Genomic DNA, 24,925 nt, shown 5'->3' on the forward strand with positions numbered 1-24,925 from the left:
ACACAGAAAGAACTCCAATCACAATCAAACCAGTTAGAGGTCAGACTCTATGAGCTGCTAAAATGTTTAGTTTCAACACCGTCATCTCTGATAACTAATAAAAAACTAATATAAGTTAGTTCCAACATTTCAAAGTTTCCTCTTTTCTTCCCTTTAAATGTTTTATCAAATAAAGCTATTTGGACAATAGACTAATGGAGACTAATGGAGCTCTTTGCATGCAGTGGAAGTGAAGTGTTGGTTCAGCTCACTGTCCAGTGTACATTTCTCATGTTATTTCATTCATATTTCCATCAATGAAGAGTGGTCATTTGGGTATGTTTTGTTGATGGGAATGGAAGATATACTTTCCTTGTAGTCTATATAGCCACACTTTTGGTAAAATAAGCAGAAAATGTATACATTAATTTAGACTTTACAGAACAAAAGTCAGGAAAGTCATTAGATGAAGCCCAGCAGATGTTGTACCTGTTATGCCCATGGCTTCTTTTTAGAATTATTGTAATTTAAAAAGTGCAATTTGTCTTATACATCTACATCACTTACAGTACTAGAATTTGTGTTTTGATAACGTCTATTTAAGTTTTCAGCTCTATTTAAAATGATTTTCTTCAAATACTGCGGCTATGAATATATATGGATGATAATAAATGCACTGATTGTGTCTCAGTTCTGACTGAACTGAAGCAGTTGTGGTAAAATCTTGGGAGAACTCGTTGGTTTAGTGTTTTTGACCTTACAGGCAATAATGCACCTCCGTGTCCAGGAGATAGGACTGGTCGGTGGGAGACATAAAGGAATTTCCCCAGGGGGATGAATAAAGTATGATGAGCTTAGTTGGGTTTGTAAATGCAGCATGGATGCGCTCCAGATGTGTGACAGGCCTGCAGCGGCTCCAGCACACCGACACGCCCAAAGCTTTCCATCTGCTTCCTATACACTACAGCTGGATCTGCTCTTAAAGGGGAGGTCTGCGCACCGCAGACCGGAGCCCAGCAGGCCGCCGGGGACAGGCCACAGGGGCAGATCTGGACCGAGCTGGGGTATTGACAGGCTGAACTCTCGCTGCGCTGAGTGCTGCTCGTTCCGTCCATGTTACCGAGGCGCGCGGAGGCCGGCGAACCGCGGCGTGCCGAGAACACCGAGTTCCCCCGAAAGCGCTGCAGAACCTGCCCTTTAATTCCGGAAAGCTCCTCCGCCATGTACACCCGGTCGGCGTAACACAACAGCGGGACCCTCGGCTCCTCACATCCTCCGTCTCACCGTCTCTCCTCCGCCGCGTCACCTCCGAGTTTCTCTCCCCCCTGCCATGCCCCGGGTCACCTCGCTGCTGCCCGCCCTGCTGTCCGTTCTCCTGCTGGGCCAGAGCCGGGGGTATTTCCCCGAGGAGCGCTGGAGCCCCGAGTCTCCGCTCCTCGCTCCCCGGGTCGTCATCTCGCTGGTCTGCCGCAACTCGGCGCACTCCCTGCCGCTGTTCCTCGGAGCCATCGAGCGCCTCAACTACCCGAAGGACCGCATTGCGCTCTGGTGAGTGTCACCGCTGGAAATGATAACCAGGGAAAGAAACACAATATACCCGAAATACCACAGAATCTCACACTGTCGTCAAAAGTTTTGTAAATACTTATGAATTAGCTGAGAGTGAAAAAGAGAGAAGCAGCCATCCTCTGTCAGCTCCTGGAGGCGCAGCGGAGACACGTCGAGAAGCGGGTAGAGGGGAGCTGTTTGCTTGTGAGTGCTGGCCAGGCGGGGCCGCTGTGTTATCAAGATGTGTGTGTGTGTGGGGGGACGCATGAGTGCTTTTATCCGCGCTGTTAACAAATCGAATGAGTGGAAGTTGGAGCAGCGTGGCTCCGCGCGCGCGGCGCCGCCGTCACGGAGCGCGCTTCGTGGCGCGCGGTGCGCACCGAGGGCGGACAGAGCAGCCTCCTCCATCCGGACTCATGAAAAGTTCCATTCACTCACAGATCCTCTGCCTCGTTGCCCCTCCGCGTTCTCCCCCTGCCCCACCCCTCCCATCTTCTTCCCCCTCCCTCTCCTCCTTCCACATCCCCGTTTTTTTTTTTTTTTTTTTTTTTCCAAAGCTCCGCAGGGGAAAGAAAACTGACGTGGAAATATATTTTAAAATCGGCACCCGAGTGTCAAAATCGTGTTCAATCCAGGCACAAAAGGCAGCCTGTGAAGCTGTCTACTGAACACCTCCGCAGGACTTACCTTTCTTTACCTCGGGCTGTTTTCTTGTCACCCAGCCCCCAGCCCGCGTGTCTCCAGCGCCACTCACTTCCTCTCTTTATTTTGTTCCTCTGCCAGGAGATCTGTTTTTGAAGATTGGGCTAATCTTTTCATCAGTATTCACACCTGACAGGCTGGATTATGATTTTTTTTGGCAACCCAGTGGTCCTTTAAAGGAAAGTGATTACATAAAAAAATCAAACATGTGACAGCATTAATTTCAATGTGAACAATTATTCATTCATTCTTATGAATTAGTCGTTTGTAGTGGCAGAGGTACTCAAGGTGTAGGAAGACGAGCCCCCACTCTCATGTCACATTTCTTTTTCCTTGCTTATTATTTTTGGTTGAATGCTGGGCTTTGTGATGTTTTTCCACATTATATCACTGATAATAGCTTTTGTGTGCCACTCCTTTATGTGTTGTCTGCGACCGTCTCAGCTGTTCTACTTTGTGCTGAGACACATTTTGTCATGTTCATTTCCCTTTTTCGGCCTTGAATTTCGTAGCTCTCAGTTGGAAAAGTGGGCCGTCGGTCCCGAGATTGGCAGTTCGATCTCCCATCTTGCCATCTCCATGTGTTGAAATGTCCTCGAGCAAAACACTGGACTCCAAACTGCTTCCAGTGGAGGTCAAGCATCTTTCAGTGGCAGCGCACTCAATCAGGGAATGAGCAGAAACGAATAACAGGGAAAAGCTTTGAAACCACTATTTAGCATAGATTCTTTTTTATTTAGTCTGAAAAAGCAGTCCTTTTTGTGAAGGAAAAAAAATATTGTTTTCCTAGTCCTGTTTTTCGCCTTACATTGTAATCTGAGAAGAACAATGCTTCACATGGTGCTTTCACAGATGTCTGCGGTATAATTGTTTTTGTTTGCTCAAAGCTCAGGCAGTGGTCTGGGTTATCAGCTGTCTGTGTAAGTCTCTAGTCTGTGAATCCCTCGGGGAGACTCAGAGATCAGTCCTTCGAGACACTGACTGACTGTACTCCTGCTCTGGAAAGAGAGAGAGAGACAGAGAGAATCTCAAATAAATCACAAAAAGCCAACATTGGTTTCTCATTTCTCACAGATTTCTTCATTTGAAGAATACTCGTATTAAGATTTTTTTCTACAACATTTAAAACAACCAGAAATCTAAACTGCATAAAGTTTTTCTTGATCTGAAAAAATGTCCTAATTATCAGATTTTTCTTTCCATTGACGTTCCTATAACTCTGGTTTTCCTCAATGGAGGCTGTTTGTTTTGGGAGCCTTCTAATCAAAGCATCAAATTGAACTCTTTGCAACTGAGAATTTTGGTCTTTTTTGTGTAAAAAGCAGCTTGGATGTTGGACTTCTCTTTTTCTTGCATCCCAGCCAGGAATGTGAGCTGCGCTGTAATCATGCCCATGCGGCAGCCAGTTGTCTGCATCCTCTCTTTGACACCCAACACATCTCATCCCGCAGTGAGAAAACTGATATAGAAAGTTTTGAAATGCGGCGTGAAAGACAAACTGAACTGCTCGCCGGCCACCTGTCGATGCCTGCAGTTATCAGCCTGACAGGTTAAGATGAAATACTTGGCAAGCGGCAACACACACACACACGCACGTGGAAGCCTAATGATGAGTGTGTGTGTGTGTTCTCTGCTGGGGCATGCAGAATCAGTGTTATCAAACCATAAATCATTTTTCTCCCCCTGCCTCTTTGTCGGCTCTCTCATATTCAGCTCTGCTATCTGAAATATTTACTCTCCATAAACCCTTTTTAATTCAGTACCTGTGGCAATTCTAAACTTCAGAGCAGTCAGATATTTCTAACAGGGAAGGAGCAGGTAGACAGATGCTGAAAGGGAGAGTGAGGAGGAGGAGGAAGAAGACGGATAGGCGAGCCGATCGCATGTAGGTGCAGGGACGGCGCTGCCGTGTTGAAACGCCTCGCACAGATGGGAAACTAACACCAGCGGCACGCTGACTGTCACTCACTACATGACAGGGCTGGAAGTGAATCCATTTCTGTCATAGTTATACATTCCTTCGCTCTCTCTGGCTCGGTCTGCACCGCTGCCCCTCCCCAGCACACAGAGATTTGTTATGATAACGCAGACAGCAGATGAATGCCGTCCCTCCCCTCCGCAGCCCCTCTTGTCTGTCTTTGTTCTTTTCTGCCCGCACCTGATGGTAGCAATCTGCAGCTCGGCCTGGAGCCAGCAAGACCCCAACAAGTCGAGCTGGGTTTATGAATCTAACATTTGTGTCAGTGAATAATGTGTTTATCAGGCTCTTAAAGCTGCACCTGTGAAAATCTTGTATTTCATTACCAATGCCAATGACACTGTTGTGTTGTGTCGTGTTGTGCTCTGGTTTTTGAGCAGTTACATTCATCCAGTCACAGCTAGAAGAGGTCAGACTTGTTTTGAATGCCGACCAGAGACAGGCTATGTTGTTCTCCGACATTGGATCTGGAGAAGGTGTTCGACCACGTCCCTCGTAGTATATTGTGGGGGTGCTTCAGGAGTATGGAGTCCAAGGAATCTTTGATCGTCTGGTCTCTGTGTAACGGAATTTGGAGTGTGGTCCGTATTGCCGGCGGTAAGTCGGACCTGTTCCCGGCACATGTTGGACTCCGGCAGAGCTGCCCTCTGTCACCGGTTCTGTTCGTAATTTTTATGGACAGAACTTCTAGGTGAGCCAGGAGCCAGAAGGGGTCTGGTTCTCTGCTTTTTGCAGATGATGTTGTCCTGTTGGCTTCATCAAACCTGGACCTACAGCATGCAATGGGGCCTTTTGCCGCCGAATGTGAAGCAACAGGGATGAGGATCAGCACTTCCGAATCCGAGGCCATGGTCCTCGACCGGAAGAAGGCGTTCTGCCCTCTTCAGGTCGGAGGAGAGACTGTGGCCCAAATGGAGGAGTTTAAGTATCTTGGGGTCTTGTTCTTGAGTGGAGGAAGGATGTCAGATTGACAGGCAGATTGGTGCAGCGTCTGCAGTGATGCAATCATTGTATTGGTCCATCGTGGTGAAGAAGGAGCCGAAAGGCGAAGCTCTCGATTTACTGGTCAGTCTACGTTCCCACCCTCATCTATGGTCATGACAGAAGTGACAAGATCTCAGATCAGCAACCAAAATGAGTTGCCTGGCTCGGGCATCTGTTTAGGATGCCTTCTGGACGCCTCCCTGTCGAGGTGTTCTGGGCATGTCCCACCGGGAGGAGACCCCGGGGAAGACCCAGGACATGGCAGAAAGGTTATGTCTCTTGGCTGGCCTGGTAACGCCTCGGGATCCTCCCGGAGGAGCCGGAGGAAGTGTCTAGGGACGGGGAAGTCTGGGCATCTCTGCTTAGACTGCTGCCCCTGCGACCCGGTCCCGGATGAGCGGTAGAAAATGGATAAATGGACGGATGGATGTTCTCCAACAAAAAAAAAGCTTGTCTCATGACCTCAGAAGAGACCTCCATCGAGCGCTTGTGCGACTCCAAATAGCTGAGAATTACGACTGATGAGAAAATGAAATTTAAAGCTCATGTTGATCGTATTTTGGAGATGCTGAGACTCTGATTATGATTCTTCCTCACAAATAAGCTGTAAATTTCTTTTATCTCAAGAAATGACTTGTTGCAGCCACCTACTTGGCATTTAATGAATGAATTCTGTATCCTGTTCATGCATTATACAGACTCTCACATCGGTATAACTTTATAAATCCATTCTTAGCAAGTCACCTCCACATTTATCCTCCTACATGTCGGTTAAACATACCGGTTCATAACCAATGCATCTCTCTTTGTTCCCTGAGTTTGTACATGACCCGTAAAAATATCTTCCTCTTATTCTGCACCATGAACCTGGGGACCTGAAACTGTCCCATGTGATTTTCTGAATAATTTCAGTGTGAGATTTAAAGCTCTCTAGAGAATGTCTGAAGTCTCCTGCTTTTATTTTCAGTCATTAAAAAAAAAAAGAAAAGCAAACTTCATATTCATACAGTTTTTGATATCTGTCCTTGTACTTTGTGTGCGTAATGTTAACAGGTTTGTCTTGAAAATGAGAACTTATATCTCAATACAATTACCTGCATAAAGGTCAAATTTATAAAAGGTAAAAAAAAAACATTGATTTTTCAAGCACGATGTCTGTAAAATAAGTAGATTATAGCTCCACAAATGCGTTTGACCTGAAAAAAAGGTTAGACCTCTCACTTAAGGCTGCAGCAATAATTTTTGTCAGTGTTATGAAGCGCACAATAATGTGCAACGTGCAGCATCTCATCTCAGAGGATTCTCACGCAACCCTGCTTTCGCTGAGACAGTGCTCATCCATCACTGTAAATGCACCAAATGCAGCTCCAACGGGGTCATTTACATGTGGTGTCATTGGCCTTTTTCCTAAATTTGATAAACTGAAACTAAAGTGGGGCAACATACAGATATTCCAGATTATATGTTGATTACAGATTATGTGTTGCGCGGGCTGCAGCTGATCCCAACCCTCAACGGATCAGCAGTCCAGCTCAGATTTTACATAAACAAACTGAATATAAATTAAAAACCTCAGATACTTCAGCATCTCTCAACAAAACCAGTGTCACAGCTGAATAGATAAAAGTTAGTTTAAAATAACAGCAATGTTGTTGTATTTAATTTAAATGTTGACCTGTTTTAAACACTGGTCAATTAAAGAAATATGATCCCTGCAAAATGAATTACAGCTGACCTTTTTCTTTAAAACTGCTCTAGTCATTTTTGTTTATGAAGCAAATAATAATGATTGACGTGCGACGGTTCAGCTCAAAGGATTCCGGCAAAAAACCTCCCAGGGCCGTTTCAGCTGCTGTGAACAGGTTTTGATTTCATTCAGCGCTCTGTTCTTATCACTCCTGTTTTCAGATGCCACAAACTGCATCAGATAAACAGCGTGTGGCCATCCAGGGAATGAATAGAGCACGAGAGCTGCATATCTTGAGGACAAAATATACAGTTTTTTTGATACTAATCTAAAAACGAATAACAAAACTGAGGTTGAAGCAGTATTTTCACCTGAACAATGGTACGTCGTCCCTTTGTGCTGCCTGGAGTGTGCAGAACGAGGTTAAGTGCATCTGCTTGACTGCGTTACAGTGATTGCTCTATTTTCAGCATATTGTTATTTATGAAATCAAACAATAAGCATTTGTTTTGCTTATTTTAAGTCCACCGAATATTAAAAAGGACAAAACAAACAGCAACACACAAACCCAAGGTAAAGTCTATAATGGCTGATTTTCCCATTCCAGAGCCGGACACATAAAAGAGCTTTGCATATTTGCTTATTAATTTGTCTGAAGTATTAACTGCTTATCGAAGCTGCCTTATTTTACTTGTCTACAGTCATGTTCATGTATCACAGTTTGAGCCTTGCATTCCATCCACAGCTGTAAGCAATGTATCATTTAATGTTATTTAGCTTAGAAACCAGTTCTCAGTTTTATATCAATCCCTTGATTATATATCTGGAACTTCCTAAACATTGTTTAGAAAGTAGAAAATGTGGAATTGATCCTTTTGGAGCTTAATACAGTGTGACACAGTGATTTATTGAACCTGCACGCTTTCCAGCGTGAACTGATCAGGCGTTATTCTCCTACATCACTCTTCTATTTATAAGTGAAAACTTTCAGCAACTGTTTGTGCAGAGATTAGCTCGCTGCAGTAAACTGAACAAACAGAGGAGAAAACAACAGGCTCCTGCTGCGAGAACACAGTTTGAGCGCCACAATAATGTATGCTGGAAAACACTCAAAAGTAAAGTAAAATTATCCACGGGAGCTGCGGTGTTTCTGTGCAGTTCAGTCAGTGGCCTAGTTAAGCAGGATTTTATTATGAGAGGAACCAAAAAAGAAAAAAAGAAACGGAGTCGCTTCATCCCAACAGCGCAGATATTAAGATCAATACCATTCCCACATGTCAAATTGGTGAATTCCTCACATATTGCTGCTGTGAGATCAAATTTCACACACCGCAGTGGAAGATTTTATCCGTGCACCCTTTTTGCCGAAAGCCACATAGAGATTAATATCGTTCGTAGTTGGCGGCGCTGCAAGGCTCCTCACTCTCTTGTGTTTCCTGTTTCCCACAGGGTAGCAACAGATCGCAACGCGGATAACACCACGGCCATCCTCCGGGACTGGCTCATCAAGGTGCAGAATTACTATCACTATGTGGAGTGGAGACCTGACGAGGACTCCAGGTATGTGTGCGCGCGCGTGTGTGTGTGTGTGTGTGTGTGTGTGTGAGAGATGAGCACTTGACTGAATGGCTCTCCTCGTGTCTCAGTGCCTTTGAGGATGAGTTGGGGCCGAAGCACTGGAATAACCTGCGTTATGAGCATGTGATGAAGCTCCGTCAGGCGGCGCTGGACACTGCCCGGGAGATCTGGGCCGACTACCTCCTGGTATGTTATCTCCCTCTCACCAGCCTCATAACTCTCCTCTTGTCCTGCACTCCCAGATATTACAAGATATCAGTGAAGCACGAGATGAAGGAGACCGATTGTTTTACGAACAGAAGTGTTTTTGTATTTGCTGAAGTGTGGCGATGTCCCCTATCCAGCTGACGGATGCCACACCCTCCACAATGAGTGACGTCTAGATATTTTTTAGAAAGTTGTGTTTCTCTGTCTTTTCTCTCTTGAAATTGCATGTTCTTCCATTTTTTTCCTCGCCGTTCAAAGTACCGTAACTGACTTGGAGCCTCCAACGGGACTGTAGGCGTCCGCTTTGGATTGGCGACCTTCCCAGGATGCACCTTCCTTTGCACATACAGTAGTCGGCTGCGATTGCTTCCAGCCCTCTGTGACCCTAAATTGGATAAAGCGGTATGGAAGATTGATGAAAGGATATTACAGCAGATTTGTAATAATGTGCGATTACACTGACGGCTCCAGTATTAACTTGTCAGCTGACACTATAATTGGCAGTAATTATGGAAAACTGCCTTATTAGACTTAGTAGAAGCGTGTACCCTGGGCCACGGAGGAACTTATTACATTTTGGAGCAGATCCAAGTCACGAGGCAGAGCAACAGTTGATTTTCTCTGTTATTAATATCGTGATCTTTTTCTGTGGATCCCAAACATTTTTTTTTTTCTCTCTGAGATTTCCTTGAAGAAAAGCTGAGGTCCTGCTCCAATCTCTGGCTTTACAGGAAAAAAAAATGACACTGAAGTCAAACACTGGTGGAGACACCCTTGCAAACATATAAGAGCAGGAGCCTTCAAAATGAAGGCAATTTCTCAGGTCTGCCGCTCTTCCTGAAAGTCATATTTTGGTTTTATTTGACATCGCCCATTCCCTTTTGACATCGGATGGGTCTGAGACACCCCGGGGAAGGTGCAAACCACCGACAGAAGGCATGTGGCTGATATAATGCTGTTTATCTTATAGTATCTAAAGGTGTCAAATCAGTAAAAATGCAACAGTTTCTAAACCGATTCCATATTTTGAGTACCTGTGGGCTTCAGCTGGGCACCGCAACACTTCAGTGAGAACACTTGGTTCAGTGACTGTAACACTGGCCTGGTCTGAATATTTCAGAAACTGTTTCTTTAGATTTGTAAAGAGATTTTTTTCCTTCTATAACCATCATCCACCAAGGTAATTGTCTTCTGCTTCTAGAATGGTTGGTCTCTGTTGATTTATATCATTAATGCCAAGAAGGGACAAACAGGAACGCTGCTGTCCTTCAAATAACCACTTGTTATATTGCACTCGTGCAAAAGATGATCTCTGAAAGCCAGCGCCTGCACCCTTGAAGCAGATGGTTTACAGCAGCAGAGGACCACACTCGGTGTCATTTCCAAGACGAGAGAAACCAATCACCAAAACCAGACGATTGGAAAATTGTCGCCTGGTCTGATGAGACTCAATTTCTGCTGCACCATTTGAATGGCTGCGTCAGATTTTGGTGGAAAGGGTCCGTTCTGCCGTGTTTTCGGTGACTCAGGCTGCTGCTGGAGTCATGGTGTGAATTTTCTCAGTACATTTTGTGCCTTTTTGTACCAAGTGGGAGTCATCTGAGCACTTTTCCCACTATTGTTCCCGACCACAGTCATTCCTTCATGGCCACAGTGTGCATACACACCATGTCGCCGGGCTCAGATCACTTTAAATTAGGGCCTTCAACATGACAGTGAGTCGACTGTGGTCACCAGATCTCAGCCAAGCAGCATCTGCTTGATGCTCTCAGGTATATCTTTGTCCCAAGCCCTTTTTTGTGTTCACTCCTTATGTTTTCTACGAAACTATCAAAAGCAAATAGAAGGAAACAGAAGAATCTATGGAAACAAATAGAGGCACTTGTTATTTCAACAACTATCATGAGAATTAACACCAAAGTGTTTTGGTTGAGCAGATCAAGCCATGTTCCCAGTCAGTGGATCTCTTTTTGGAAAGTAGTGCTCAATCATGTATTGGAAACCTTTAAGTCTAAAGCCTATTTTACGACACTTTGCAGATTATATGATCGTGAATTCGACTTATAAGCTTTCAACTGTCTTGGAGTATAGAAACATCCTTTAGCAGCACCTCAGGGTGGAAATTTTCAATTTACACATATTTTAAGTGAGACGCCGCCGCACAGCCATCGCAAATATTTATGTAGGGAAAAATATGTATTTAGTGAGATTTTATGATGTAAAAAGTAATATTTTGAGTCTGTGCAATGCAGGCACCTCGAAATGCTTTTTCTTTCCTAACACTCCTCTGAGCACAAGTTCTTGTTACTTATGGGCAGACATGCAGACTAATACCGATGTGTCTGCAATAAGTTAACATCAAAGGCTCACATATTAAGTTGCAGGTTGTCTGAGGGCACTTCTCTTTCACTGGAGTGCAGCTCTTCAGCTCGGAGAAAAAGCTTTGAGGTAAACATAGAAATGAGATTCTGCCATCAAAAAAGAAAAGCTCTTCTCCGGACATCATAAAGCCTCCATTCGCAACACCGCAGACTAAAGAACAGCCTGCTCCAAATGCAAGAACACTCTGTAGAACTTGTTTAAAATGACAGGCTGCAGGATGAGGCGCCATGTGAAGGATCTGCTTATGCCGGCAGCCTCCGATGATCAAACCCGGCCGCTGTGGCTCAATCAATCCCTCGGTGGCAGCGGGTGACATTTCGTGTGTGCTTGCATGTGCACGTTTATGTGTGATTGACAACACTGTGCCCTTCTCTCGCGTCTGCAGGTGGCTGACTGTGACAACCTGCTCACCAGTCGGGATGTGTTGTGGAAGCTGATGAGGGAGAACAAGACGATCGTCGCTCCCATGCTGGAGTCCAGAGCGGCATACTCCAATTTCTGGTGCGGCATGACTTCACAGGTACTGGCCATTTTCCTTTCAGCTGCTTAGCATCTAATCTGCATCTCAGAATCTTGATTCCTCACATTTCAGCACATGTCAGTAGGAGTGGAGTGCCTGATATAACATCTGTGAGGTGGAAATTTCCACATTATTTTACTGAATAGGTTTGATTTGAATTTATTTTGCCTTGTTTTGACATTACTTGGTATTAATGTTTGATGAGCTGTTTTGCTATGTATATAGATGCATCTCAATAAAGTAGAATATGGTTGAAAAGTTCATTTTTCATTACATTTCTAAAAGATTCTACAGAAGCTGAAATATTTTTTGGTATTTTTGTTTTAGTCTTGACAATTACGGTGTATCAGTCAAAATAATCAGGCAGTATCTTATGAAACATAATATGTCATGAGGTCAGATATATTCACTTTCTTACTCCTCCAGACAGCCAACTCTCCACATGCTTCATCTCAGCCTAATTTTGCTTTTGTTGGTCATCAAAAACCAGAGCTCTTCTCCTGCAAATTGGATGTTTTTTCTTTGTCTTGTTTCACGGTCATAGATGTGCACTGATGTTTATTTTTAATCATTTTAATTAATCTGTATCTCTCTTACAATAAATCAAGTTCAGGAAACTGTCCTTGATGATCATTAGTTTTGTTCTCCACTTCTTTCTTGTCAAAATTAAAAGGAAAAAAAAAATCCTCCTCCTTGGCCAAGGCACCATCCTCCCTGCTGTGCGCCCCCCTGAAGCTCTCTGGCGCCCCCAAGGGAGGCCCAGCCCACACTTTGAAAACCAGCGAATGAGATTTTCCTCAAGCTACAACCAGGATTTGAATTTTCTTTTTAAGATGCACCTCGATAATAAACCCCTTTCAGACCACAGAGCCTGCAGAGCCCCACAGTCCCCGACAAACTAAATAAGGGCTTCATCGTGGTGAAGAATGACTTTCTCTGCTTTAAACGCAGCTTTCCGTGATCTATAAATACTTACAGATGCTACAGGAGAGTTTATGTCTCATTTTCTTGCACTTTGCATCTTTTGTGCAGAGCTTTTCTTCGCGTGTTTGGAGTGTCGTTACGGTGACACACTCTAGTCCGTCTTTCAGGGAAAAATCAATTTGACGACTTGATGTACTTGATGTGAAAGCAGGAAGAAAAAGAGGAAATAAAATATACATATTTTATGAAAAGTGTCCTTGCAGTGTCACTTTTCAACTTTTAGGACTGAACTCTATATGTTACAGTGTCATCGGCTGTAAACACAACGTCTTGAATTTCAACGAGCTGCTCATAAAAACCGGCTCATAAATTGTCGACTCTTTTATGTCCCGGATGAATTACGCACAAATAAACCCACCGGCTGCTAATCGCGAGTCCGTTTCTGCGCCGCCCGCCTGACTGACCAGGTTAAATTCCTTGCGACACCAAAGCGTAATCCGGAGGGACATTTCCAGTTGATTATTCCTCTTCATGCACGAGGAGGTGCGTTTGGAAACACTCTGAGCGAGTGGGTGTGAGGGCGAGGGAGAGCGGCTTTGTTCCTCTCATCATCCGCTGATTGTGTGCAGGTGCTGTCTGCACTGCTAAATTAATTTGTGAATTGAAGTAAATTGTTTGTTTTGTCTCACAGGTGGACTCAAATGTTGGCGGTGTGATATAATATTTAGCGTCGACGCAGGTTTATAATTCCCGTAGATTGTGCGGCTGCTGCAGAGACGGCCCACACACTCATTATGTTTAATTTGCTTTACTTTTTCAGTCTGTTAGCGCGAGCTTCACCAGATACCACCGCTGCGTGTGCTCATTAGAATGAAACAATAAAGAAATGCTTTTGCATAATGATTAGATTGTGTGAATGTAAAACTTGCCTTGGTAGATTTTGTACAGACGCTGTTGATATGACTTGGAACTCGCATATCTGATACATCAAGTGTCTGTGATCTATTTCCGTCTTCGCGGTATGCCTTTAGGTGTTCATCTTTGTTTCCCTTCAGATCAGAATAGACGTACGGACATTGTCTTTCCGCTAGCGCAAAATAAACTAACTTCATCCAACAATCTGTCTCTCCGACTCCTAAAAAAAACCCCTTTATTTTAGTATAATTCATCGGCCTGCAGCCAGAAGGCGACACGCAATGACTGTCAGGGTCTTTTCTCTGTGCCAAACCGAATCAATCACCTTTGTGATTTGCACAGTATAAATAGCTTTTCTGTCTATTAGTTGTAAAATATGCAGATATTTCCGCCTTTTAATCCATTACTCTTAAATATCTCCCATTTTTTACCTGACACTCGAAATGGCTTGTGCTTTTTAAGAGACTCTTGGCTATTGCAGCCAATCTTTTCAATCAAATCACTGTCGGGCGCCTCAAGTCAATGTCCCCCGCCTGAATTCGGGTCCTGACCAGCTTAATATGCTCATGCGTCAGTAGTCGGGGGACGTTGACGGAGATCGTATGTAACTGAGGAGCGTTCTCGTCCTGCAGGGTTACTACAAGCGCACGCCGGCCTACATGCCCATCCGGAAGCAGGAGCGTCGCGGCTGCTTCTCCGTCCCCATGGTCCACTCCACCTACCTGCTGGACCTGCGGAAAGAGGCCTCCCGTCTGCTGGCGTTTTACCCGCCGCACCCAGAGTACAGCTGGGCCCTGGACGATGTGATTGTGTTTGCTTTCTCAGCTCGCATGGCCGGTGAGGCGCCTGCTCCGGATACTGACGTCAACTACGAATGGCTCCTTAAACCAGATTGGTGCTGATGCATGTATTTTCCTCTCTCTTTTTTTTTTCTTTTTTTTCTTGCAGAAGTCCAGATGTACATTTGCAACAAGGAAACGTACGGGTATTTCCCAGTGCCGATGCGCTCCCATGCAACCCTGCAGGATGAGGCTGAAAGCTTTTTGCATACTCACCTTGAAATCATGGGTCAGTTCAAAACACTGAATCAACAAATCTCTGGCTAATGGCTTTAGATTGTGACTCTAAGCCTTCTTGTGATGAAGCCTGAAGCAGACCTGGGCATCGAGCACGCCTTTGGTTGTTTCTGACTGTAGAGTATTGTAGAGTCCTTGTCGGTCAAAGATGCTGTTTGATATTTTTCGTATGTAAAATTTGATTTGTGCTTGTGCTCAGAGATATAATAGTTGTTACATCGCGGGCCCGTGATGAGATTACATGCCTATATATGTAGATATTTTTGTACCTATTTAACTCTGTGTCCTTAGTTTGTGGGGAACAGATCGCTGTGTTGAAGGATTAATAATTTAACCAGACAAAAGCAAACTCAACTTCCAGAAAAACTTATTTTTATTGAGAAATATGTTAATATGGACCTGAACTGAAGTCGACTCATGGCTCATCCCTCCATTGTTGTTCTACTTTTTCATGTGACCCCCTCTGGAAAAATGTAGTACTCAACCCTAAGCAGAACAAGAACACTTTGTAAATGCCCGGACTGGGTTTTATTGAGCAGGGATCTGGACTTTTACCTTCATGTTTGTGTTCAGGATATTTTGGGTGGCTTATTAAAAAAGAAAGAAGAAGAACCTGGGCCTGGAGCCCCACATAATTCCCCTCTGTATTACCTTTTCTCTTATGTTCTCCCATTAGAAAGCTTTCGGGCTTTAGCTGTTTTCCTGCTTGATAGCAGTTTTTTACACCTACTCCATTTATGACAGCCTACACGTTGCCACATTGCTTTTCCTCACACTCGATGTCCTTATTTAATGTCTCCCTATAGCGGCAATAAATCTGCGTTCCGGATTTGGCACGTCACAGAAAAATGTGTTAGCAGCACGGATAAAGTATATGGAATTAGCACTTGAAATCCTGATGGTCTCTGCAGGTTGTGTGCTCTCAGATTGTGGGGGTGTGCGCTGCTGAAGTTGTTACAGTGGAAACTCGGTGAAAAAAGCAGCAAGTTAAATGTCAGAAACAAATAAATTGTCAATCCGAGTTAGCAGCTTTAAATTCACAACTCTCTCTCGGTAATCAGTGTGTAGGTGCTGTTGACGGTGACGCCTGAGGGAGAAATAATATTGGATGGTTGGTAACCGCAGATAATTGGATTCACCCTCAAACAATCCGCTTCAGGAAGTTTGTTTGCCTCCATTCAGTCGGTTGTGTTTTTTTGTCTTTTTTGTTTTAAAATCCAAATCTTTAGGAGAAAATCTGAGTTTTTTATATTGTTGTCACTACTGAGAAAGACAATATCCAAAGTCAAACTTTGACCCTAAATATTGCATCTCTCCCTAAAAGCTTCCGACTGTGTCTACAGATGCTTCAAGACAACATTAATCCTGCTAGAAAAGTTTGCCGCAGCCAGTTTTTGCACTTCAGGATGGTGACAGATGATACTTGGAAACTTGTTCAGATGATTCATGCAGATCTTCCAGAGAGCAAACAGAGCATGCATGAAAAACTTGTGACATTAAAATGAAACAGGAACGCAATGATTAAATGGTGCTGCAGCCTTATGGTTGAAGGACTCACTAAATATTCAAGGCAAGGTTGCTCTGATTACATTTATTTTTTATGGGATTTGTCATTTAAAGATGCAGTTTGTTAAGATTTCAGGCCACTTTGGTTGATGGTGAGTCACTGGTGCTCTCCACTCTGTCTGTCACACAGAAAATGTCTATAATTGAAAAATAAAATGACGGCAAAAACTCACTTAAACTCAATTTTATTTCATTTCTATAGTACCAAAAAGAACAGTCATTTCAAGGCACTTTTAAAGAGAAAAACCCAACAATTCCACAGCGTGGAGATGAAAAACTTCCCCCTTTAACCTGCACAACAGAGGCCAAGACCTTCTGCTCTTCCGGTTGGTGTTAGGGGACAGCGGAGAGGAAAGGATCAGACTGAGAGAAACAAGCAAACATATTAATCCACTGGCTGCAGACGGATCGGGGCAGGAGGCTCAGACCGCGGCTTCCAAACACATCCAGCGATTCTCAGAACGACCAGAATTGATCACAGTTACATGGAAAATGGCCTACATGAAATTACAGTTCAACATAACAACTGCAAATACAATATATTTAGATAACTGTCGAGTTGAAAGGCACACTAGATATTTGACTCACTTCACCATCTTGTGCTGCAAGGTGGCTTTACAGGACAGACTGATTAACTTCTAGTTGATGTAAATAGATATTTTAGATGCTTTATCAGCTAAAGCTGAAAAACCTACTGAATTATACTTTATTTTGCACTTTGTATTTTCTGTTTTTATTTTTTTTCATTTATCTTGAAAATTTTCTGGCACTTGTACTCTGTTATGTATATATGAATGACAGGAAAGCTCATTTCACTCATTCATTCATTCATTCATAGCTCTGCGGGATGACTTCCCAGTGATTTTTATACTTCTGCCATATGGTATATGTTTTTATTGCTGTTGGTCTTAACAGAATAACTCAAAAATATCTTGATCCAAAGTATCCAGATCCAAAATATGATCCAGGATGTGCTCTAGGTGTGTAGGTCTATGTTGGGAATGAAACAGCTGATTGAGGGAAGCCAGGAGGAAGTACGAACTCTGAGCGCCTCCTTGTTTTTTGCTGTCTTCAGGAAAAAACGTGTTGTACATTCAGTTAAAACACTGTTTCTGTCAAACCAACACGATGAGAGCCGCTGTTAATAAAATATCCATCTTTACACGTATTACTTATCTTGCTAAGTTCAGCCGAGTTAAATCAAAGCCAAAAATATACTCTGATACATTTTTTTTTTTTGAGGGGGGGCGCTCCCAGGGGGACGCCCAGCAAATTTGTCGTGGGACCCCCTGCTGTTACCTGGACCACTTTTTTTTGGGAGCTCCTGTTTGAACACATTACTCATTCTCTTTGTAAACGTTTGCTCCTCTCTTCTCTGACAGTGAAAAATCCTCCACTGGAGCCCTCCAGCTTCCTGTCTCTTCCTCCCAAGCAGCCTAACAAGATGGGCTTTGATGAGGTACACACACACACACACACACACGCGCACACACACGAACGCACGATAGCCGAGGCACGCGTGTGAGGTGTTTTGCATTTGTGTGCACCCAGGTGTTTATGATAAATCTGGCGCGCAGAGCTGACCGTCGTGAGCGAATGCTAAGAACGCTGTACGAGCAGGAGCTCAGCTGTAAGGTGGTTCCTGCTGTGGATGGCAAGTACGTTTCTCATCTCCTTCCTCCCTCACTGCCTGTGTCTCTTTGATTTGTGCCTCTGCAACACGCCGCGTAGATTGATGTCGGGAGCCCGGGCCGAGACAAACAACCAGGTAGAAAGTCGCTGGTTGCACTCGGTTATTTAGAGATTGCCTGAGCCGCGTAACTTTTCCCTCATTCATGAGACAAATTCCACTTTTAATCTGTGTGAACAGTCTGTCTTGTTTTCTACATGTGATATAGTTTCTGTTTCTTCAGTTTGAAATAAAGAGCTGGTCTCATAGCACCTGTGTGATTTTTGCTATTTTTGTATCGCGCACGTTCGCTCGCCCATGTTTATCTGATTTTCTCACACATGTCAGACCCGGGTAGTTTATTGTTTTCATTAAATGTCTTTGTTCCTCGCTCCGGTTTCTTTCAGAGCTCTGAACAAGTCTGAAATAGAGGCAATGGGGATTAAGATGTTGCCGGGATACAAAGACCCTTATCACGGCCGACCTCTCACCAAGGGCGAGCTGGGCTGCTTCCTCTCTCACTACAACATCTGGAAGGAGGTGAGACAGCCGGACGGGCCTCAGACCGCCCGCCGCACCTGCACGCCGCAGATAACATTTACTGCTAAAACACACAGTAATTCAGCTCAGTCACAACATCCTGCTGGGATGAAGCAACTCTCTTTATGCTTTTTCGGTGCAGCTCGCTCTATTTCATGTCCACGGGCATGTATCTTATCTAATGTGAGCTCAGCGTGAGAATGCCTGGAAGATCAAGTAACGTCTTGCTATTTTTTGACATTTCTGTCGATATGTGAGACGTGTGTTTCGCTGGCGCTTTCACATTAGATACGGAGGGTTCATTCGGTACAGATAACTTAAAATATCACTTCAGGCAAAATTCTAACATTTTCACAAACAACAACAAAAAAAACCACTGGCATTGAAAAACGACATTAAATGGTGTCAGGGAGCGTGGACCCACGACCAGAGTTGAACTGGCGGCCATTTTTAAATGAAAAGTAAACTAGTCTAAACAAAAAGTAAAACAAAAACAGGAGGAGGAGCTTCATGAGACACACTGAAGGGTTAATTAGAGAAGAAGCGCAGACAGGAGCACAGGGGCCGAGTTACAAGGAAACACACAGGATAAACATGCAGTGTAAAAGAAAGAATGAATGAGAACAAACAGCTCAGTATGAGGAAGAAAACCATGAACCAGTGTAGGAAACTGATATGTTGCAGTAGAGTAATCAATACCAGAAATATACAATGAGCCTTACATTCAAAACTACAAACAATGTGAGGTTTCACTGTGTAATACTAATAAGGAACTTTTTATTGTTGAATCATCGCTTTCATCTCACCTTGAAACGTCCTGCATATTTTATCACTGAACTTAACAAGCTGTGCTGATGTGCACGGGCTTCAACAGTCGAATGGGTGTAAGAACACTGGAACTTGTTTGTCTCACCCAGTTGAAACATAAATAATACAGTGTTGAAGAGAAGGACACGAATTCTCCTGCCGAACAAAGTTTGTTTTTACCACCAACCCAGACTCTTGTTGCACCAACAGTGAGACTGAACTTTGTCTGCAGACACATGAGAAACTGTTTCACCCAGAGATCTGCAGCCTTCGCCACCAGACGAGCCGTTTTGTGACTTTCCTCCAAATCAGTTTTAAGTGGAGCCACAAAACACGTTTTAACCTTTAAAGCGAGGCTGACACAGCTTGGAAAGTGTCTTATATAACTGTGAGGGATGTAAAGAAACTGTATCATGTTACATTTATGAAGTTTAGATTACATTTCAGGCTGGTAGACATTTTCATACATTTTCAGCTGGTTTGAGTTCAGCAGTTTCATCCTTCCTTTTCAGCGTTTTTTTCCCCACAGTTTTTAACCATTTGGTTCTTTCTTAAGCTGTACATTTTTTTAAAGTCATTATTTTAGAAATTCTAGTAATTTTAGTTTTTTTAAGTTATTTTTGCTCTTTCTTTCTTATTTTTTTGTGGTTTTAGCCAGCTGCCCCATTTTAGCTGTTGTACCTTTTAATAAATTCCATTAAGACAAGTGATAAAAGTCCTTTTGAAAATGATTGAGGTGTGCAAAGAAAATAAAAATATTACAGATATTACTCAATATTGTAATCTTCTGTTCGATTTTATATTTTCATATAATTAGCCAACTGTTTTGTGTTCTTCGTGTCTCGGCTTTCCTTTTTCCCCCTAAATGTTAAGTTGAAGTTTGTATTTCAACTACAAACCCGTCAGCGCTATCACAAAAAACAAGCTAGGTAAAAAAAACTTTCTCACCGCAAATGAGGGTTTTTCTTCTAAGACTTGCAGAGAGCAACTTTCTGACTCGCTGAAAGGAAACTACACTGAGCATGATAAATCAGGTGAATTCTAACTTGCTCCTTGTTAAAGAAGCTGCGAGTGGAAAGTGAGAGAACTTTTCTCTCTTTGCTACTTAATGCAAAAAAAAAAAAAAAAATGTGCCGTCATATTTTCTCAAGGTTATTTTTGGCGCTCCTTCCTTAGAAGGATATCAAAAGTATGAAGTCGAGCTGGGGAATAACATGTAGCCCTCTTTTATTCAGAGAGCTTTTTTGTTCTAAACAGACGTGTAAACACCCCGCCCACATCTCAGAAAACTGGTTTCATTGCATAAAATTATTACAAATGACAAATTGTTATTGATACCATGAAAGGATTTACAGTCATTACTCTGATTGCTGCGATTGAGCAGATTAGCGGACTGTACAGCGCTGTGAAGCTCCGTGTGTGTGTTTATGTGTGTTTATGTGTGTGTTTAGATCGCAGACCGCGGCCTGCAGACGTCCCTCGTCATCGAGGACGACCTCCGCTTCGAGGTGTTCTTCAGACGTCGTCTGCAGGCGCTGCTGCTCGAGGTGACGACGCACAAACTGGACTGGGATCTGATGTGAGTGACGCTGGAGCGAACGCCGCGCAGTAAACAGGGCGGATTATCGTCCCCCCGCAGCGACAGCCATCCATCTGTCACACATGATATCTTAGCCGCCCGCCGCAGATCAAATGCCAAAATCACTCGTAGGAATAAAGCGTCTTGGCGTCGCACAACCGCGATCTGATCTCCAGTATGTTCACAGAGAAATATGTACACAGGACAATTTGGGTGAGTCAGAGGACAACATTTAGCTGATCTCACGGCTGGTGGCGGCCTTATCAGGCTGTATAGAAACCGAACGTATGTTGATTTTGGTTCTAGTTCGTTTTTCACTTATATGATTTTGATTAATTTTGATTTTGAGTTTGGTAAATACCACACATTTTACCAAGCTTATAATAAAAAAAATTGAAAAAAGATATCAAAGTCTCCACAGAGACACGTTGATATGATGAGTTTGTAAAGATATGCATAATTCAGCAGCTATGGGAGAATTTCTTTAACATTTCATTTTATATACAGTATATCATCTGAAGGTTGAATTAAAATTGCCTTGAAGTTGAAACTGAAGTAATTTCTCCAGTAATTGTTTTGTTTAATGAAAATATAGACATATTTATGACTGTGCCACAATGAAGAAAAGCTTTAAAGTTTGAATTTAAAGGTTATTTTGACTCTATTGACCCACTCAAGATTAAATCTGGCTGTATGTGACCTTTTAACTGAAATGTGTTTGAAATCCCTGATCTAGATTATATAAACAACGAATCTAAACGTGAAGCTGAAACATGAATCCTCGCATGTGGAATGGATGATAAACCTTTAGGTATAAAAGCAGCTTGAGCCTCCAGGAAGATTAAATCAGACGAGCTGTTGAAACTGGACCAAATGTCCTCGGCTCCTCTTCAAACACAGGAAGTTTGAATGCAGCAGAACCAGAAGAGCTGTTAAAGGACCAGACACTTCAGAGACGCCACCTTCTCACAGTTGGACTTGACTGAAGCTCATAAATTGCCGCCTCTGTTCTGACTCTTCCGGTTTACGGGTCTTGGATGAGCTGGTTAAGTCTCTTCGCTGTAATCTAACAGGCGTGCTGCCGCGCCGAGCGGAGCGAGCAGCGGCGCTGTGGAGGTTCTGCTCGGAGCAGCATCTGTGGAGAGTGTGTTTTGTTGGACTCTGTTGGCAGCGCTTCTGACTTGTCTCTCCACATCGTGAATTAACAGCTACATCGGGCGTAAGAGGATGCAGGTGGACCACCCGGAGAGGTCCCTACCCAACATCCACAACCTGGTGGAGGCCGACTACTCCTACTGGACGCTGGGATACATGCTGTCTCTGCGAGGAGCCAGGAAGCTGCTGCGAGCCAAGCCTCTGACCAAGATGCTCCCTGTGGACGAGTTCCTCCCCGTCATGTACGACAAACACCCAGTGTGAGTATCGTCCGTCCCCTTTCACGCCGCCCCGGCGTCTTCGCTCGGCTTGATTCCCGTCCGGACTCCTCTCTCTCTCCCCTCAGCTCGGAGTACATGGACCACTTCCAGCGCCGGGACCTGCGCGCCTTCTCGGCCGAGCCGCTGCTGGTCTACCCGACCCACTACACGGGAGACGACGGCTACATCAGCGACACGGAGACGTCGGTGGTCTGGGACAACGAGACGGTGAAAACCGACTGGGACCGAGCCAAGTCGAGGAAGACCCAGGAGCAGGGCGAGCTCAGCTTCCAGGCGCAGAACTCTGACGTCCTGCAGTCGGAGCTGGAGAACTGGAGCGCTCGGGACGAGCTGTGAAGAGCAAAACCCAGACGTGAAACAACCGCAGGGAGAGCGTGGCTGTGATGGGGGAGGGGATGCGGGGATGGCAGGGAGCCGGCAGAGGAGGAGGCAGAGCTGCTGGACGCTCGGCTGGTCGGGAACCAAAATTTCTCCTTCAGCGTTTCTTCCTCTGGAAAGACGAGGCTGAACGTGACGTCTAGGAGAAGCAGCTTTTGAGTTTAACTTATTGCATCCTGTTCTCGTCCCCCTGTCCACAGCCGCAGCCTGTCTTAACAATCTTTAAATTATTTTCCAGCCTCAGTACTGGAAGATTTGACAGTAACTTCTGCTGACTTTTCAGCTGCCATGCCACCAAAAGCCAAACAGTGGTTTTAAATAAGTGCCTCTAAAATGAGAAAGAGAATGTTCTGTTGATGAAATACGTTACTGTTGCTCAGCCCTGAAATTAATTCACCCTATGAGACGTCTGATTTATTTTATGACTGGTTTAAAATCCAAGTCATGGATTAAATTAAATCACTGCACAGCTGTTTTTCCCACATTTCTATTTAGTTGAGTTTTTTTCTTATTTTTGTCTTTAATCTCTGAATGTTTAGCAATTATTCTCTATTTTTTTAATGTAAAATCTGATCTTCTGTTCCTGTTACCAACACGTGCAGCAGAGCTGATTCTGTTTCAGGGTTTTTTGCTCACCAAATAATTGCGGCTTTAACCCAGACGTGCAGCTTATGTTACGTTCAGCTGAACAGAGATTTTTTTTAGTAACTTTTAATGTTTTATTACTTTTCTGTGTTGGAGAAGTGTGTTTTTTATTATTTTATTTTGATTTTTACCAAAGAATAAATAAAATCTTTATTCTAAAATGACTGCTTTGGTTGAAGTTGTTCCCGAATAGTTTTATTTAAGGAAGGCAGTCAGTCTTCATCTCCTCCCGGCAGTGGGAGTCTGCAACTGTTATCAAGAAAAGACTCAATTTTCCAACAAGCCACCAAATAAAATTAGTCTAGAGCTGAAAAATATATTTCAAGTGAGATTAGCATCTACAATTTTTCATCACTACACTTTAGAACAGTGAAACTTTAACTTTTTTCTCATCTCTTTAGTTGTTTGTAGTGTTTTCAGGCATTTCACCTCTTTTTGAACATTTTTAGTGGATGGAATTCAAATTTAGACTGATTTAACTGTTTTAGCCTTTGTAGTTGTTTCACTTGTTAAAACCATTCCAGCTGCTTTCACTCTTGCAAAGTAAACACACAGTCAACACAAACACACCACAACCCAGGAATGTCCCACAATGCCTTTCATCCGCTCACCTCAAGCCGCCGCTACAGAAGTTTAATAGTTGACAGTGAAGTCACTTTAATAGCAACCCAAGTTCATCATCTGGCCATTTGAATGTCCGTGTACTCATCAGTGTTTGTAGCTTGATCATCACACTCTCATTTGAATCAATTGTCCGATCAATAGGGTCAGGGGAGCTGGAGCCAGTCCAGGTACACAGCTGATAGATGACCCGATGTGTTTTTCAGCTGTGGGAGAAAACTTGAACTCCCAGAAGAAACCTACAGATGCACTGAGAGACATGCAGGGGCTCTTCATCCCGACCCTGACTCAAACCAGGGACATATTGCTGTGAGGTAGCAATGCTAACCACTGCACCACTGTAAATCAGCTGTATAAAAACACACAGAGAGTTGGCTCCAATCAAAGCCAGAAAACACACCGCCACTACCAGTGTGTTAAAGTTCAGATACTGTAACAGTGGCTTCAACAGCAGCTACACTGGCTGCAATTTAAAAAAAAAAAAAAAAAATCTGCACAGCCGCGCTTTTCTTTGACACACAGCAGCTTCATTTCAGCACAGTCATGAATGTCCCACAATCCAGTGGAGATTTCTTTTAATTAGCGCCTGCTGATATGTTCCGACTCTTTAAGTGCATAGTGGTCAGTTTGGGCTCCTGCAGACCGTCATTACTTTCCCCTCGTTCGGTGTGTTTATATGTTATCCCCCATTCAGTATTGACCTGTAAAGCACACAGATGTTGTGTCGGATGCTTCGCGGTTTCATAATTATTGCCTCAAAAGATTAAAAGTGATTCTGGCTACGCAGGCCTGCTGGCCTTGACATGCAGTAATTACCTTCTCTCACTAAAACACATTTTAATGCATGAAATGTTTCTTTTCTATTTTGACTGAATAAAGATGTTTTCATTCCATGCAGTGACATTAAAACCACTTTAGACTGACGACAAGGTGGCTTCTTTCCAATCAACTTGCAGCGGAAAAATGTCCTGCTGCCGTGTTGCTTCATTTGCGAGCTGATAGTGGAGAAAATATCAGGACGCTACACCCGTTTCACAAGGTCTTCCCTGTAAAAGAGTTTTTCAATCCTAATGGAACCTTCTGGCTGAAAAGGGTCAAATGAATAAATGATTGCAAAAATTCCTAAAAAGTTTTCAGTCTTCACAAGTTTTTTAGAGATGTAGGGAGCAGGAAAGGGTGTGGCTCATGCAGAACTTTGTGCTGT

General features: G+C 43.6%; 1 protein-coding gene across 1 annotated transcript; it reads left to right on the top strand.

Moving 5' to 3' along the window:
* The first annotated feature begins 1,125 nt into the window (after positions 1–1,125).
* Positions 1,126–23,229, top strand: LOC115391135 (procollagen galactosyltransferase 1-like). The gene is made up of 12 exons (XM_030095247.1): positions 1,126–1,527; positions 8,328–8,438; positions 8,525–8,642; positions 11,431–11,565; positions 14,037–14,241; positions 14,353–14,472; positions 17,429–17,505; positions 17,598–17,704; positions 18,123–18,255; positions 20,514–20,641; positions 21,850–22,056; positions 22,143–23,229. The coding sequence occupies exons 1-12, from the start codon at positions 1,310–1,312 to the stop codon at positions 22,411–22,413; spliced, it is 1,830 nt and encodes a 609-aa protein (XP_029951107.1). The 5' UTR covers positions 1,126–1,309; the 3' UTR covers positions 22,414–23,229.
* Positions 23,230–24,925: the final 1,696 nt, after the last annotated feature.

The sequence above is a fragment of the Salarias fasciatus genome, chromosome 6 (genome assembly GCF_902148845.1).
Source record: "Salarias fasciatus chromosome 6, fSalaFa1.1, whole genome shotgun sequence".
NCBI lineage: Eukaryota > Metazoa > Chordata > Actinopteri > Blenniiformes > Blenniidae > Salarias > Salarias fasciatus.